The sequence below is a fragment of the Charadrius vociferus genome, unplaced genomic scaffold (assembly GCF_000708025.1).
Source record: "Charadrius vociferus isolate BGI_N301 unplaced genomic scaffold, ASM70802v2 scaffold472, whole genome shotgun sequence".
Lineage (NCBI taxonomy): Eukaryota > Metazoa > Chordata > Aves > Charadriiformes > Charadriidae > Charadrius > Charadrius vociferus.
This window is the reverse complement of record NW_009647735.1, coordinates 1274402-1291582: the sequence shown is the minus strand read 5'-3', so window position 1 is coordinate 1291582 and position 17181 is coordinate 1274402. Positions and strand designations below refer to the sequence as shown.

The 17181-nt window shown below is 36.4% G+C and overlaps 1 protein-coding gene across 1 annotated transcript in view; it reads right to left on the bottom strand.

The window, feature by feature from the left end:
* LOC104283573 (connector enhancer of kinase suppressor of ras 2-like) overlaps nt 1–15787 on the bottom strand; it is a 210549-nt gene extending 194762 nt beyond the window's left edge. The window contains exon 1 of the mRNA XM_009881773.1: nt 15724–15787. Coding sequence (XP_009880075.1) covers nt 15724–15787 — 64 coding nt within the window. The remainder of the gene's footprint in view (nt 1–15723) is intronic.
* Nucleotides 15788–17181: the final 1394 nt, after the last annotated feature.

Below are 17181 nucleotides of genomic sequence, written 5' to 3'. Positions count from 1 at the left end.
CTAATCATTTAACACTGGAAAAAGTAGACTGGATAGTAAAATATTTCACTTTATTAAAATTGTTTGGGCATCACATGGTACAGGAAATGAATGTTTTTATAGAATTTTCTGAGTTTTCTTCTAGCAATGTTTCTTTAACCTAAGTAAATAGACTGTAATATTTAAATGCCTTTGAATTCCAAGGGATTTGACACCCCCAAGTGTAATTTAAGCCTTTTAAAATTAATAAATACTTTATAAAAATACAGAATATATCATAGTATAATTACTTAGGATTTCTTGTCTAGTGTCTGAGTTTTCTATAAGTCTTATCTACTTTTCTTCTAGAAAAACTTTGTTATATCAAGAAAGAGGATATATATCCACATACCTCTGATTTTTTTTCTCTTATTCACATCTTCTTGTTTTCCTCACCATCCTTTTCAGCCTCAACCTAATGCAAATCAAGGAGCTAATTTGCATGCATTACTTTAATTTCAAGCATAGCAAGATTACATTGTTGAAAAAGCGGCGGTATATATTTTTACCAATAGATTCTTTTCCAGACACATATTTCTGCAGTGGCAAATTTCAGCTAAAGTCAATGGACACTGATTTCTAACTGCTATGTAGAATTTCAGATTTCTTCCTGAGTGACCTGCTTAAAATAATTAGCTTTTTCCTTATGCTGAACTGACAGCTACCTGAGAAACAGCAGGCATTCTCAATGTTAATAATGCTATGCAGCCCAAGGCTTTTTTTCTTAAATTACTAGCATAAAGAAGATTGCAGCAAGTCATATTTGTTGAATAAATTTGAAAATGTTTTACCTTAACAGAATCAAAGGTGAAATCAAAATACACAAAAAAAGGAACAGCGAATTAATATTATATTTTCCCACAGGCTCTGGTTCACAAAGTACTTGGCTCATGATGACCAGACTATGTGATTTTGTTTCCATATATGATAACTGGTTAATACTTGGGCATGAATTAGTATGTGACCTATCGAAGACATATGGAAGGATTGTTTGGCCTTAGACCAGAAAAAGGTTCTCCATTATGGTTTGGGGATAACTCAACACAGTATCATTAGGTGAAAAATCATCAGATATATGTATTACTGAATGAAGATCCATTATGTTCATGCTGCACATACTCGTAATAAGAGGTTGTCCCTTTAGCAAAACAGGTTACTCTCGAAGTGCCCAAGGAGTGGAAAGGACAGCCACAGGAGTGACTCTCTCAAGTTAGCAGTGAAGACTCAGGGACCATGCCAGAATTACCACCTCATTTGCCTTTTCCTCAGTTCGCAACACTTTTTGCTGGACCATACAAAATACAGCTGCTGGCCTTTCCCTAGCTTACACTGTGTCACGTACCCACTTACGTCTTCTAAGCATACCTGTGACTATTTGTACCGAGTCTTACATCAGTACATTTATACTAAGTAAATTCATACTAAGTTTTGACACTGCAGTGCAATATGAACACAACATACACACATTTAGAAGAGAAGACAATTTACCACACAAAAATCAGTGCATTATAAAACATTTTCTGAAAATTAGTTGTGACAATGGATATGTAAGCTATTTTCTACTTTGAACATGTTTCAAAATAAGTAAACAGTAACTTGACAAGCATTGCATATGCTTTTTGGAGAGCTGCGAGGCATAACAGGGACAGTAAGGAGCTTTCATTCAAGAGGAAAGCACATGGAGCAGTCCTCCTGAAGGCCTCGATTCTATCATCAAAAAGGCATTTTTGTCGTATTTTTGTAATAATTAGCTAATGATTCCCAACCCATATGCTTGTACCAGATGTCTGAACCTTCACAGGCCCAATCGTTTTTATTCCTTTAGACAGACCATTTCATATTACTTAATAATAATAGTCAAGATCATTATTTTAATTGTCATCACTTCAAATCCAAACACAGCAAATATGATGAATAATATGCTTCAATTTTTTCCCTTGATTAATGGGCTATATGTGTGCAGAAAAATGCTTCAGTCTTGAGGATGTGATTTCCCCAATGAAGCCGTTACTAGCCAGATCTTCTTTCCTGAAGCAGTCTCCCTGCACTGTGGAACAATGATTGTGATTCTAAAGTGCAGCACCCAAAATCAAATTTTATAACTTTCATGTGGTACAGACGCTAACAGTAATAACTGCGATTTCTCTGCATTTCACCGTGTCTCTCTGTCGCTATTAAGAGTTGTTACTTTTGAAATACTTGTTACCTGTAAAGCTCAGAACCTTTATCTTCATCATAGTTGGCTCGAACTTCTCGTATCTCTTCAGTCCTTACTAGTTCTGCCTGTCACTGTGGCTGTTCTATTTAGCAATCCAAAAATGCCCCAAAGCATGTAACAGCACGTTTTGTGTGAAAATACTGCAATATGTCACCAAAGCCTAAAAAAAGTTAGTAGTCCACAATGTCTATAAGGTTGCCATTACTCTTTGATAGTAAATATTGCTTTGTCCCAGGTTACTTGATCTGAAAAAGAGAAGAACCTCACAAGCAGCAGGATGCTCATAATGCTCATAACGATCCTACAGTTACATAGATCCTCTCATCTCAGAAATTTTCAACTCTGTTGTAAAAGCTGCAGAAGGAGAGTGTTATCCTTAACTGAAATGCCAGCTGTGCACTGAACAGTGATTGTTGTTTAAAACAGAAGCGAACCACACGATACAAGCGGGGAGAATAGACAGTGCAGCCTATCTCCTGGCTTTAAATAGGAGTGGATGAGGTTACAATTTTTAACACCGTTTTTCAGAGCATTTTGACTGCTTTCTATCGCCTCAGTCTGTTGGAATCTCAGTTTGGACCACATTAGCATGTGCTTTCATCAACATAAAAACAAATGCCACCATGATGATTTTGTTCAATACAGATTCAGAAAAATGATAATTTTCTGAATCATAACATCATATTTACTTTTATATTACTGCATGCATTTCCAATCCGATATATTTGCAAACCAGTGCCAGTGCATCTGTATATAAGCAGTACTTTTCACTTTCATTAACTGCAGTTGTGCAATTGCACATGTATTTTTTATCAGAAGTCATACCTGCATTTGCCCATAACTGCACTAGACTACTATGTCTACTTTAAATGGATTTCTAAGTAGGTTTTTTTCAAGGTCTGTGAGTATCTTCCTTCTCTGTAAGCATTTATTGATTTTTAGAGTCAAACCAATGAGTTAAAACACAGGAGCTGGAAGCAGAAATTGTACAGAAGTAAAATGGAAGATAATGAACATTAGAAATTAGCATGGCTTTACTAAACATTGCGTCTTTACTAGCTGCTAGTTGTTTCTATCAAGAGAACTCTTGGTAGGTCACTATAAATTTTAAATTCAAAAATTACAATATACCAGTGCATGACTATACTGTGATCTAAAGTGTCCCTCAAGAATATTTCCTAATTATACTGCTTGATCAGTTTTATTACCTTACCCAGAACAGCCAGTCTGCAAGATATACTGACACTTCTGTATAAAGAATGCTACACTGTGATAATGGATTTAATTTTACATAGTGGTGTCTCATTTACTAGGCTGAGTTGTAGGCCAGGTTTACCTGTATGCAAGATTCACTACTATGAGCCCAACTTCATTTAGCTTTAGGATACCTATTGTAGAAAACTTAATACTGAAACATGATCTTCATGTTCTGTTTTACTGTACAAGTGGTATTGACAGTTATTTGGATCGAAAGCAACACAGCTGATAGTGCGTCCAAAGTCTATAAATACTACTGAAATTCTAATTTTTTAGTAAAAATTTCAGATAATGCCCCTTTCCTAAGATTATTACAGACAAAAAGATTGTGGGATGGACCTTAAGGGAAGACCACATGCTTTCTTCAAATACACAATTCCCAATAATTTGAAGGCGTCACGTGAATTTATCTAAGAGCACATGACATGTAGACAGGTCATCTAGACATGTAAATCAAGTTTCTTACCCACAGAAAGTGGTAAGATGACCTTCAGACTGAAATAACATGAAATAAGCTTACCTTCAAACTCCTTTGTACTTCCTGGATGTAATTTAGAGACCTTGTTTATTTTTAACTTCCCAAAGAATCACAGTTCCTGTTTCAAAATGTACTTTTTTAGAATAAGAAGATGGGCAATATTTTAACATATCCACTAAATGGTTCTTTTTTTTCTGAGAATTCTTGTGTTCTTCCTCTGCACCAAAACCAGAAAATGCAAATTCTGTTATCATTTAGGGAATGCTTAGTTATGGAGCTTCATTATCATGTTTTGGGGATGGTAGCTATGGAGTAGAGAAACCCATTGGCTCCATAAGAATTAGTGATCGTCTAATAGACACATCATAACTCATGTTGGTATATCTTGAACTGCTACAAAATTATACTAATTATGTTAGTATTTTATGTAATTTATGGATTTTGTATACAATTTTGGCCTTCTTTTAATCATCTTAATGAAACTTTCTTAACAGCGTGAGGATAGTAGTCCAAGGTGTGGCTTGCATGGATAATGTTAACTCAAGCTTGCATGAATGCCTGCTAGGGTTAACCATAAATGCAATTTATTTGTTTCTGCTTTTTCACCATTGTTGTTTGCTTCATTATGAGAACAAATACAGACTGTTCCAGGATGGCATTAACGTAGCTTAACAGTGTGCCATAAAGTTTAATTTTGCTGGTGACATTGTCTTCTTATGTGACAGCTTACCAGTTTGCAAGCAGAAATTGAAATATTGTCAATCATTTCCCCTCAAAAGATGGGATATTAATGAGATTTGAAAGAATAGATTTTATGAGCAATTCAAATCAAGTATGACATTAGATGGCAAAAGAAAAAAAAAAAAAGCACTGGGGTGAATCATTTTGTACGCCCTGCAATCAGCAGGCCAGTCTGACATTGCACAGAAGAACCAGACAGCTTTGGTTCACATGGAATTTCTGCCTGGACATATGACATGGAAGCTGGAGACCTATCAAAGACATTCATAGGATACTTAAATACCTTTGAAAACCAATGCCTTTGAAAAAATGCCAGGGGTTATGTGGAATTAATGCATTCCAAATGCCAGGATTCTTCATATAGCAACATCCTTTTATTGCAAAAATTATTCATAAAAGAAAATGGAAATATGCAAAATATTTTGAGAATAAAACATGCTATTTTGATGCTATTTTGACTCATAAATGAGACCTTATTAATGAATGACTACAGAACTACCTTTAGATACGTAAAATTTATGGAACTTAACAGTGGAGAGGACATGCAAAGAGCAGCCCACAATAAGCAGGGATTAGGAGAGCTTTTTTTTTTCACATCCTAAGTGATATTGATGGCTTTTGGAATGATTCAGAGATTGAATTAAAACACTTTCATTGAATGATTATTTGAGCAATTTGGTTTCTAGTTAAAGTATTTCCTCACTGCTGATATGCAAATAATGATTTCTGCTGCTACCACAAAAGTTATTGATAATTTGTTCCGAGAACTATCAGAGAAACAAGAAATACCTAATAAGATCCCCCAGTGTACCTTTCTTTCAGTGCATGATGTTTTCTTTAGCACTTTTCTTAGTGTTTTTAAGACCACTTTTGAAAGTTTTAAGACTGTTTTCCTCCATTTTCCTTAAAAATTATAATTATTTAAAATTACCCTTTAACTTTATCTGCCTCTTTATTTCCTATGTGAGAAATTCCCATTGCTCCATTCATGCTTGAAATGTCTCTGTTTTATTATTTAGATTAATTATTTGTTGTATTTTTGATGGATTATTTGCCAGTTGTCTTCATTTTCCAAAATTTATTTCTGGAAATACAGCATCTCTGGGCTACTGCACTAAGTGGATCCATTTCTTTTTATATGACATTCAAGTAGTGAATATTCTAAACTTCTCTATTAGTTCTGAACTTCTCTTACATTACTTTACCTGTTCCCTCCAACTGCATGATTCAAATGCCAAAGTTCAAAGTGGTTTTTTTTTTTTCTCTGCTTTGAATGTCCTTTTCCTCTGTAAACCATAAATTTGTTTTCTGTATAACTAAAGAAAATTATCAGTGTGGCTTGGCAATGAACAATTAAAATCTCCTGACAATGGGCAATTAAAATCTCTCCTTAGTGTTCTGTAATTTAGGACATTTTCATTATGAGCTCATTGTTCATGCTGAGTGATCAATAACAGATGCCTACATCTGTCTTTCCTGGTTTTAGGAATGTGCCCACTGCAGCACATTCCTATCTAGTATAAGCTGCAAAGAACTTCTTCAATAGATACCATTATAGAACTAACTCCCCCATGTCTTCCAGGAAAGCAACATTTCATAGTCTGAAAGAGAAGTTAGAAGCATCCTTGATATTCACAGTAGATTTTGATGCAGAATCAATGAAACATCAAGATATGCCCTCTTCCAACCGCACCTAAAAGCTACCAGAAGTTTGTGCTGCTAGGGCTCTTTAGGCAGGTGGTTTTCAACTTGCTCAAATTACTCTCAGCCATCAAAATGGTAACCCTTTATTTATAAAAGAATATTTTGATGGAATTGCACAGTCTTGCAACATACAGAAGCACTCCTGGTGTGCCAAGCTTGAGATCAAAACTTGCTGATACATATCAGTTGGTTTCTGTTATCTACTAATGCTTAGTATGGGCATGTCTTTGCTATTTTGAAGAAGCAGAAATATTTGCATTTCAGGACAGACAACATGGTACAGCAGCTGAGCTTTGTGTTATTTAGCATACCACCTGAATTCTGTATTACAGGACAGTAAAAACTCCCACGCACAACTGGACACTGATTGGAGAATATTGGGGAGAGGGGAGAAAAGGAATTTGTCATCCCCATGTTGTTTCTTCCATTCTTTTTTCCCATTGCTCTCCCTTTGTTACTTTCTCCTGGATTTTGAATGCAGTTCACCTCCAAATCACTGCAACCCTCTCTGAGGTATATAAGGCCAGAGCTAGAATTTTTTAATGTTAAGTGAACGAATTACTACACAATCTGATGCTTAATCTCCATCTGATTATGAAAAAGGCAGGAAACCTACTGCTAGAGAATAATATGAATAAACAAGAGGAGAGAGACGAAAAGAGAACAGAGGAAGCTGCTGGAGAGAGAGAGCTATAACATGCTCTTCATTCAAGTGATAATTGCTATGTCTTGAATTGTCAGGCTGATGACACCACTGTCTGTCTTAACTCAAACAGAGGTAGTTTTCTGTGTCAACTAAAAAGCAGATGTGTCAAATTAATCCTTTCTATAGTTGTAGTAGTTTCAGTACACTTATAGAAGACACAATTTCTGCCTTAAGAACTCCTGAAATCTATAGTTTTTCTAGGCTTTGTATGAAGTTTGGAATGAAAAAGCTGGACACATTTGTAGGGAATAGAGCTGAATGTATTTTGTAAAATTATTGTCTGCTACATTTTTATTTTAAACATATCACCTACATTATAACTAAAATGCACCACAGACTTTTTATAATTTATTTTTATTGGAAAACAGTTGGTAAAGAATATGAGTAGGAAAAAACAAATACTACATTGGACTTGAATTCTTCTGAGTGCATCACTATAGAAGGTCAACAAGAATACTTGTTGGCAGCCATTTGAGTATTAGTTAATCAGAAATCATTTAATTTTGATTCATCACTAGAGCTCTTCACAAATACAACCTTACAATTTCTTTCTCTTTCTGAATCCTATAATGATAACTCACTAAGCTGCAACTTTCCAGCACCTGTCATCACTACGATGGCATCAGGGGACAGGGGCAAGTTTTGTGTTTAGTAAAAAAACTAAAATAGAGAAGTAATATTTAGAAGATTTCTACACAGCTATGCTGGGGGGAGAGGATGAATGTATATTATTGCTCAGCAATATTGCATACTATTGTAGTTTATTAAGTACAATGCTTTGTTTAGTATCAACAGTGTCAGTAATTTCACCAGCAACTACAACCTCCATTTCTGTCAGCATGGCAGGACAGCTGTTCTCAGAAAGAATGGCATTAAAAGGATAAGTTCTTTCACCTCTGTGGGTGTTAAAACAATTTTGCAAAACACCTCAGGACAAACTGTAACATACATTTCACTTTCCTGGCGTATTCAAGCGTTGTAATATTTATTGTGCCTCATGCATTTTTTCCTTCATTACAAATAGAAATACAAGACATGAAGCCTGTCAGAAAGAGATGTATGGAAATTTCATTAGGGAAGAATATTTCTTTACTCAAGCACATGAAGCGTCCATCTGACCTATAGTGTACATTTAGGAGAATACCTTGAGGACAGACCCAGAAAGCATTCAGATGCCTTCCCACTGATTTTCAGATGTAGGAACTGGCACGGAACTTTGCCTGACACCCCACCATCTAGACGGTGTTTTTCTGGCATACACTAAAATGCTATTCATTATGTATTTTTTTGCAAAGTGTAATGTTTCTAAAACTGCTTTCTAACTGAGGTAGCCAGAAATACTGTAACACTGAGAGGTTCTGCTATTTTTCTAAGAAATACACATTTTATAAACTTGTAAAAGTAAGTCTGAGGTGTTACACACAGAGTTCTCAATGTTATGGTGCATGTGTTGGTGTCATTCCTGCCAAAGGAAGGTAAAATTTAGAATCAGGAATTAGTGGGGCAAGAAAGTGTTGTCAGGTTTATGTCTGGGAAGAAACAAAGAAAGTATATTATTGCTCAGCAGGATCCAGTATCTCTGCAGTTTCTTGACATACAGTGCCTCATTTAATGTGATCTGAAAGTGTCATCCACAGGATCCGATTTTTTTTAAATTTTGCTTCCTAATATAATATACTGTGAAATAATGGAGATCTGGAGAAGGTTGATCTCCTCTGAATTTGCATTGCCACTCTGTTCTCGCCGTAGCGGTCACAATTTGAAGAAAGGTGGGCATTTTGCATAATGTGTCTTAAGAACATATGGTAAGTTTATAAGATACAGCAATGCATGCCAATTGTGTCTGGCTGCCTATATTAAGGTTCAAGACAATAAAATAAATTTCTTTACATAATGACCTGGAGGATTAGTTACGCTTGATAAATGTGACTTGAGAGACACTCATTCAGCTCCGACGTTTCTCTGCAAGCAGAATTACATTTATTTAAAAGGTCTGAATGTATCTGCTTTATAGATAGGGAAATTTTAGAATATATTCCTAAATCTCCAGATAATAAATATAGACCGTTAAATTCCTAAATATTGCTGAAATCTTTTATGGAGATAGTGCTAATCCAGTCAGTTCTTGGAAGTTACATAGATCAGTTTCTAACTGGTCCTTCCAAAGGCGCTAGTAAAAATGAGGTAATAGTGATAGGGATGCAGAAATACCTAGCCTAAATAATTTTCATAGAATATTACAGATAGACTTGAGATATGGAGGTCTTTCTACAATACCCTACTCAGCTTGTAGGCCAGCTTGCCGTGACAGTAACTATTGCTGTGTCATTACTGGGAAGGCAGAAAATGGAGTAATGGACTCAACAGTGTTTTGTTGTCTGTTGAGGCTGCCAGCGGTACACAAGTTGAATTAAAAGTGATGATAGTTAAAGCCTTGAGGGTACTAGGTCTTACTTATCCTGCTAGTCTTCTGAGCCCTGTATGATATCTTAACCTCTTAGGTTGAAAGGAATGGGACTTTTGTAAAATCTTAGTAAAAGTGGAATAGGAATATATTCACTTTTGATGCTGAAACTCTGACAAACACTGTGTCTTCTGCTCTCAGAAGGCTATACCATTAGCTTCTTATAAAACGAAGTGCTACGATTTTTGAACTTTAGGCATTTGGAGCAGAGATTCTAGCTTGAATACTTTGTCTCTGACTTGGTTTTGCTAGGCTTTCAATAGAGTTAAATATTTTTCCTGCTATGACTAAACATTATACATACAGCTTTATTACTTACAGTTTATAGTCAATATTGACTGCATCTTCTATCATTTCCATGTGTACAGTTGGTGCTAACAAAAACATGGCATGCTTGCCAGGTCTTTTGGCCAGTAACTTTTATAGATACTAATTCTTAGTGATATGCAAATATTTTAGAAGAAAATGAGAATTAAAAAGAATTTAAAGAAAGTCAAGACAACGGAAGATAAATTAAAAAATTAAAGAGAAAGTAAAAAATTAAAGGAAAGAGAATAAAGAAAAATCCAATGTATCCTCATATCATGTTTATTTATCATGAGAGCAACTCTCCTGTGCTAGCCTTGCTTTCCAAGAGACAGTGAGCTGAGATCCTGAACTTTTAGATTCCAGTCTCTGTATCATTTTTTCTTATTCTCTGCCCCCTAATCCAGTCTTCCCATTGACATTAGTTCTCAGAATATTTGAAATGCAGATTAATCCCAGGCATCTACCTATGTCTACAGCTAGGATAGCCTTCTCATGCAGGTATTCTGGAAAATGTAAACCATGAAATATCCAGAAGGAAGCTAGAGCTATAGTCTCTTTGGGACTGTTTCACATGTTTCAAAGATGAGGGTCATACATATGCAAGAAACTATCCCAAGATCTTGTCTGAACTGGCAGAAGCCTTGAGAAGACGTTAGGCCATTCTTCTGCAGACAGGCTGGATACGTAAACTATTCCAGAGGGATGTTTGTCTGACCTATTCTTAGTTGTGTTCAAAACCTCCTACAAAGGAAATGGCTAGACCTGCCCTGACAGCTTATTCCAACGCTTAACTGTACCTAACATTGGGAACTTGCTTCTTCAAAGCCGATCTTAACACTTATACTGCAAAGCAGTCAACTCTGATGTGTGCTCTACTCACCCTTTTAAAGCAAATAGTTTACACCATTCAATAGAGCAGTTGTTGCCAAAATTTGTTACTAAAAAGTATTAAGGTTTGAAACTTGTAAGAGGAATCAGAGAGGAATTACAGATCATTCTGATCCTGTGACTTCCTAGCGACAACTGGAAATGCGGTACTAGTGGAATATGGTGATCCAAGGGGGAGCCATGACACTAAATCATTTGTTTCAGTTTTGAAATTGGTTAGAATAGACGGGAAATGATGAAACGTTTGCTTTAGAACTGCTTGAAAATTCAATGCTAATTCTGAGGGCATCTCTATTTGTGACGCTTAGTTCTCTTCCAAACCAATTTGTCTTCAGAAAGAACTGAAAAGATGTTATAAACCCTACATTTTTCTAAATAAGATATGACCTAGGTTATCTACTCAAGTTTCAAATTGTATCTTGTGAAGTTGAATTCCTGCATTATGGGATTTAAGGTCATGAAGGGGATCAAAAAGGGTAAGTATCATCCAGCTCAGTACCTATCAGGCTGCTTTTGCAGTAGATCATAATATTTAGCTGTGTTTCCAGTATGCTCTAAGATTTTATATATTACGTTCTGTAAATAGAGGAGACTCCCTGGTTATGACATATTGTTACAGAACAGGTAGTGATCTAATGAAAAGCAAAAGGAGACTGAGAAGGGGTTTGCCGGAGCCCTGCGTGATATGAATGCTAACAAGTCCACTCACGTCATCAGCTTCCCTGCTCTCAGCTCCCCCCTCCCTCCCTTCCTTTCTCTTTTATGAGCCAGCTTGAAATCAGGGAATTACATGCTAAGGAAAACCCTTCAGCTAAACATATAATTATTCTGCACAGGATCAGTGCAGCACAGTTAATCAGTTTACCAACTGAATTAATTTTTATTTTTTTCATGTCTGCATCTCCTGTTGAGAGTGGAGAAATTCTGGATTTAAAGAGGAAAAAATGGTTTGCAGTTGGGAAATGAGTGTCTGAAGCTGAGCATTCATTATGAGAGAAACCTCCACTGTAGGCTGTTTTGGCAGACAAACCTTACTGTCAGTCCCCAAGACTGTGAATAACCGACTCCATGTGGAGTTATTACTTACAGGTACTTAAGAAATAACTGGCTTCCTATTTTAATTTTCAGCTGTTTAATAACATTCCATTCTCTGAAAGTCACAGTTGTATTTCATTGCATTGTGTTTCATTTCATTTCACTGGATTGTTTTGAAAAGTTAGTATTTGTTTGGACACAGGTGTCACTTCAGTGTAAATGATCTACTTGTAAACTGCTTCATTTAGGAAGTACAAAATCCTGTTATTTGTAGAAGTACAGAGAATACATTTTAGATTCTTCTTACAGTGAAAACATGAACGATCATGCTTTTATTAATTCTAAGTGCAAATAAGGCTCCCAAATTCTTTAAAGGATTACCTTCCATAGTGGATGCATGCATACTAAAATAGATGGACTTTGGTGCTTACTCTGATAACCTGTTTGCAACTGCAAAGCGTCACTAAGTTTCACAGTAACTTCATAGGCCAAAAAGAAATCAAGGTCTCCAGGTAGAAGCATTACAGATGTAAATATGGAGTGTAGTTTGTCATTTACTCACGTTAATATGTTAAACTTAATAAGAGGAAAAACAGACCAAGTTTGAAAAGCACTCTGATTCTTAATGTACTTGCAAGCTTTATGGGTAATATTTATTTTCCCAACAGTGCCAAAATGGAATTTGAACAAGGCAAAATTCTTTCTTTTAAAGTACCTTTTAGGTCCATAGTACACACATCCAGGAAAACATTTAAGTTTTGTAAGAAATGGGTCTGTGCCAGGAGAAATACTGGCTCATTTTCTGAAGTGAAAACCATTTAAAAATTTAAAATTTTGGAAAATTTTGGAAAAAAAAAGTAACTGAAAACTGTTATTAAAAATAACTTCACAATTAATGTTTTCTGCTCCTTGGAAAACTTTCTTTTTAAGAACAGTGCCTCCGGCTGTGTATCTACTAAACTTTACAAAATATTTTTGTATACTCTAAAGACAATTTCTTTAACACAAAGGTATCTAGAGTCTTAACTTCTAGTGCCTCTATAAGCCTCAAGAATCAATTTCTAAAGGCTTGCATGGCCTTTTCAGGTTGTCCACACAATCAGATGCAGTTCCCAAGTTGAACCTGGTTGAATGCATTCCTGAGAAAGGAACTGTGGATAAATAGAAGATGCCAACTTGTCACAATGATGTTCCTTAAAGCCTACCAACTTTTACTTTTTTTGGCAAGTAACATTTCCTTAAGGAAAAGAACAGAAGGGTGTCTCCTCTTGGTTGGGGCTTAGGCTACAGCTGCTTCTGATAATAGCACAGTGTAACCAGGACACGTTCTGGGTAGCCAGATCTCAAACTATCAACATCATTTTTGTGGCTTTCTTCCATCTTCTCTTCAATTATTTGATGTTGCTGGTACTCACTGCTCGTTAATTTTAAAAGATGTACTTTGCTAGCAGTTTTTAAAAGTGAGTTATGATAGCTTAAGTAATTATGATAAAGTCAAGTTAAAAAGATACATTACTGTCATTTCCCTATGAAATATATTCTAATTTACAACCTTTAAAAAGAAAGCTGATTGACTACATGTTTTTAAGCCAAAAAAAAAAAGGTGTATTACACTTACAATATTTATTACACTGTTTATTAACATGTTGCTTTCTATAGCAAAGATAATATTCCGCATTCATAGCATGGTAATTTTTCTAAAATGTTTTTACTTTGTCTTTTAATGCTGTCAAAGAAGTGTACCCTTCAGTATAGAAGACATACGTAAAAGCTACCTTACCACTTGAATATTACTACCTGTTCAGACCTTCGACATCTCTAATGCATTAATAGCTATTTAGCAGCATGACTACAGCTAATGGAGCTGACATACAGAATACATGTAAATTACAAGTAAACAGTGGCCACAATTGGGAAATTTTTGTGAAGTAATGGATTTACAAGTAGTTTTACAGTCATTCTGGTATGCTTCCATTTGTGTGTGTTAGTTGTTTCCTTTGGCTACAATTGAAGTATGCATTTATAAAGGTGAGCACCAGGATTAAAAAGGGGCTTGTAATATTAGCATGGTAAAAATGGACAAATGTGCAACTTTACTGCTTGTGGATCTGTAGCACTCATGTTACCAAGAAAAATACCTATCTTGTAAATACTTCCATGTTCATTGCATTTTACTTATTTATGCTTAAATCCAGAGGCACACAACTGACAATACTGTCTACTCCAGACGTCCCTACTGATGCAGTATGCGGTCTCTATATAGAAATTTAACTGTCAGGCAACTCCATACATTTAAACCTTTTATTTGTATGTCCTTCTTGCTTCCATGGTATGCACTACATATGTTATGGATTAATGGTGCCCAAGATGTAATTAGTTTACATCAAAAAGGATAAAAAAGTAGCAGGAAGTCTTTTTAAATTTAGCAACAAGTATTATACACACTTTGACTTCCAATTTACACTATAATTCAAGTAATGAGTCAAAATAGCATAATGATCTGTTATGCTATTAAATCTTTTACATACTGAAAATAAAGGTGTGGATCAGAAAACGCTCCTCTGCATGTACAGTAGGAATTGATTTCAAGTAATGACATTGGAGTATGAGAATCAATCCTATGTCTAATGGTTTCGGGATCCATCCCAATGACCAGCTTAAGACCTCCCAATTAACCTGAATTCACAAACACCTGAGAAACAAACTACATACATTCTCTTAGATACCATTAGCTTCATAATACTATGTGCTTGTAAAAGAATAGTTTGCTCATAACTGTAATGTGTCTGATGAGCAGCTAAACAGCCCAATTTCAGTTAAGTATGGAGATATATCTCAGCAAAATGAAATCAAAACCATTCCCTTATTAATGATAATACTTTGAAAGCTTAAAGGATATTATAGCGGGCATCCAATTCAACCCTCCAATAAGCTCAGTAATCACATTACGGAAATTATTTCTATAAGTAAGGTATAACCAAAATTTGCACCTCTTCTCCTTATATAATGGAGGTCACTTGTAGCAGAAATTATTTGTCTCTAAGACAGAGAGCTCATCAGAAGCAATGTATAACAACACTAATGCATCTGACTGTGGAAATACATTTTTCCTCACTCAGGAGAAATTTAAAACACTTATCATCATGAACAATTCTTCACCCTCCCATCCAACCCAGTCTGTTTGCAGCACAGCCGAGCACTGTAAGGCAAAACATGTCACAGCTTATGGCTGTGTTGTGAAACTGTGAATGTGCAGGAAAATCATCATTCCTGTCAAGTTGTCAGGAAGAGTTTCCCCAGCAAAGCCGTGCTCAGCCCTGCGCGCTCCCCCTGCGCGCCCCACGCACGGCGCGGGCTGCACTGTCCACGGTACCAGCGACGGAGGGGGACGCGGGTGCGTTAGACACAACAGCGGCACGAGCAAGAGCAGCTGGGAAGCCTGAACAAATCAGGACATGTCACTAAAGGAGCAGAATTCCTCAGCCCAGCCACCGGCACCTTATGCTCCTTGTGGTACCCTAAACTACAAGCGAGTGCTGCACAGCCACTGCATCAGATCACCTGATATGAGCAAAACAGACCTAATCAGGGCAAATTTAAAGCCACCAAACATAATAACGTTACACTGTGCAATGCATAATGGAGCCATGAGACACAAACACTTTATGCCTGCATTTACCAACAAATGCATTTGATCCCTACTCAGTTCTCGGCAGAAATCCCAACAACATGCTGCACAGCTTAAACAGCTTGTCTCCTCAGTCGTGTCTTTAAAAACTACTGTGCAAAGCAGCATACGGATTATTAAAACTGAATAAACTCTTCCCAAAACAAGGATACAAAAGCAGATATGCAAATTGCAAGGAGCCAAAGTAGAGACAATACATGGTAATAAATGATCATACCTTTCATCCAATCCACTACTTGCTTGGGCGTCCACTTGCTAATAGGTTCCATAACGAGAGCCATCATCAGATCACTTTATCATTCACACCAAAATCAGAAAAAGGAGAGAAAAAAATGTATCAGAGCATGGCTGGGCTAAGAGAGCTGTAGGATTTTACAGTGCAGTCCAAAGAGAAGATGATGCTTTGTCCCTCCAGGTTTCTCCTGCACTGATTCAGTAATGTATAAAATTACACTGCTTGATCAGCTCTGGCACCTCCCCCACTGCACACAGCCTGCAACACACTGGAGCACAGAGCCAGGAAATGGTGCAGTACGTATAGACTTACTTACAAAAGCCTCTACCCAGTGATCTACTTATTAGACTGGCACAAATATAAAATTATATTACACAGAAAGCAATTCAAGCTGGAGCTATTCCAGACACTGAGTTTCAAGGAGCTTTATTCCAACAAGCTCTGGGATCTTCATCAGGGAAAATATCACTACTGTAACTTGATAGCAGATTGTCTTGGCTTCATTGTGAATATGCTGACTGTCACTCAGTTTAAAGAGAAGATAGAAATATCAGAATATCGCTTGGCATCTGGCAAAATGCTGAGCATCTCCATCTTTACAATACAGAATGTTGCTGGAGTCTTATACTATATAATCATGTAATTCAGCATGTCAAACACAGTATAAAAAGTCTTACCCAAGAAAAAACTATTGGAAGAAAACTCTTTATTCTGGCCAAATGCAGAGCCCATATATTTCCTTCTATGAGCTTCTCATTTTATAGTGAAAGAATGACAGCATCAAAGAGTCAATTTTTACTACTACAGCACTTTAATATAGGCAAGTATAGGAACTATTTTGATTCAAGGCACTGGGACCATTAATCAATCTCTCCCTTTCATTAGGGAGGGGGAAAAGATGTTTAAAATATTCCTAATACTGAAGTTTACTATCATTCCATATGATGAAGGTTAAACATTGTAATGAGATGTGCCAAAGAGCGCTTTTTGGACCCTTTTGTGACTCTTTATACCTCATGCAGCACAAGTTCTGCATCATGTGGTTGAAGAGGTGCATGCTTTCTGTTTGATCCATTGTCTGAGATATGCAGCCCCGCTATTTTATTTTAGGGGGAGAAACTCAGATTCCAGAAAAAAAAGGGACAGAACAAAGCAGTTCCACCTTTCATTTCAGTAATCTTTCATCTGTGCCTTTTCTTCCTGCACTGCTCCAAGTTCCACCAGCACATTAGGCTAAGAAGATGATATTGTAACCATGTCTCTCTCACTCCACTAGAGCTGTGTTAATTTACCCAGGCTGAGATCTGTCCCTTCTTTCTCATATGGGGGAACATAAAATATAAATGGAATACTTATGCTACACTGTTTCAGGGTTTTTCTTTAGGTCTACATAGGTAAGGATGCAGACAGGCATCCTCCCCCCACCACCCCCACCACCCC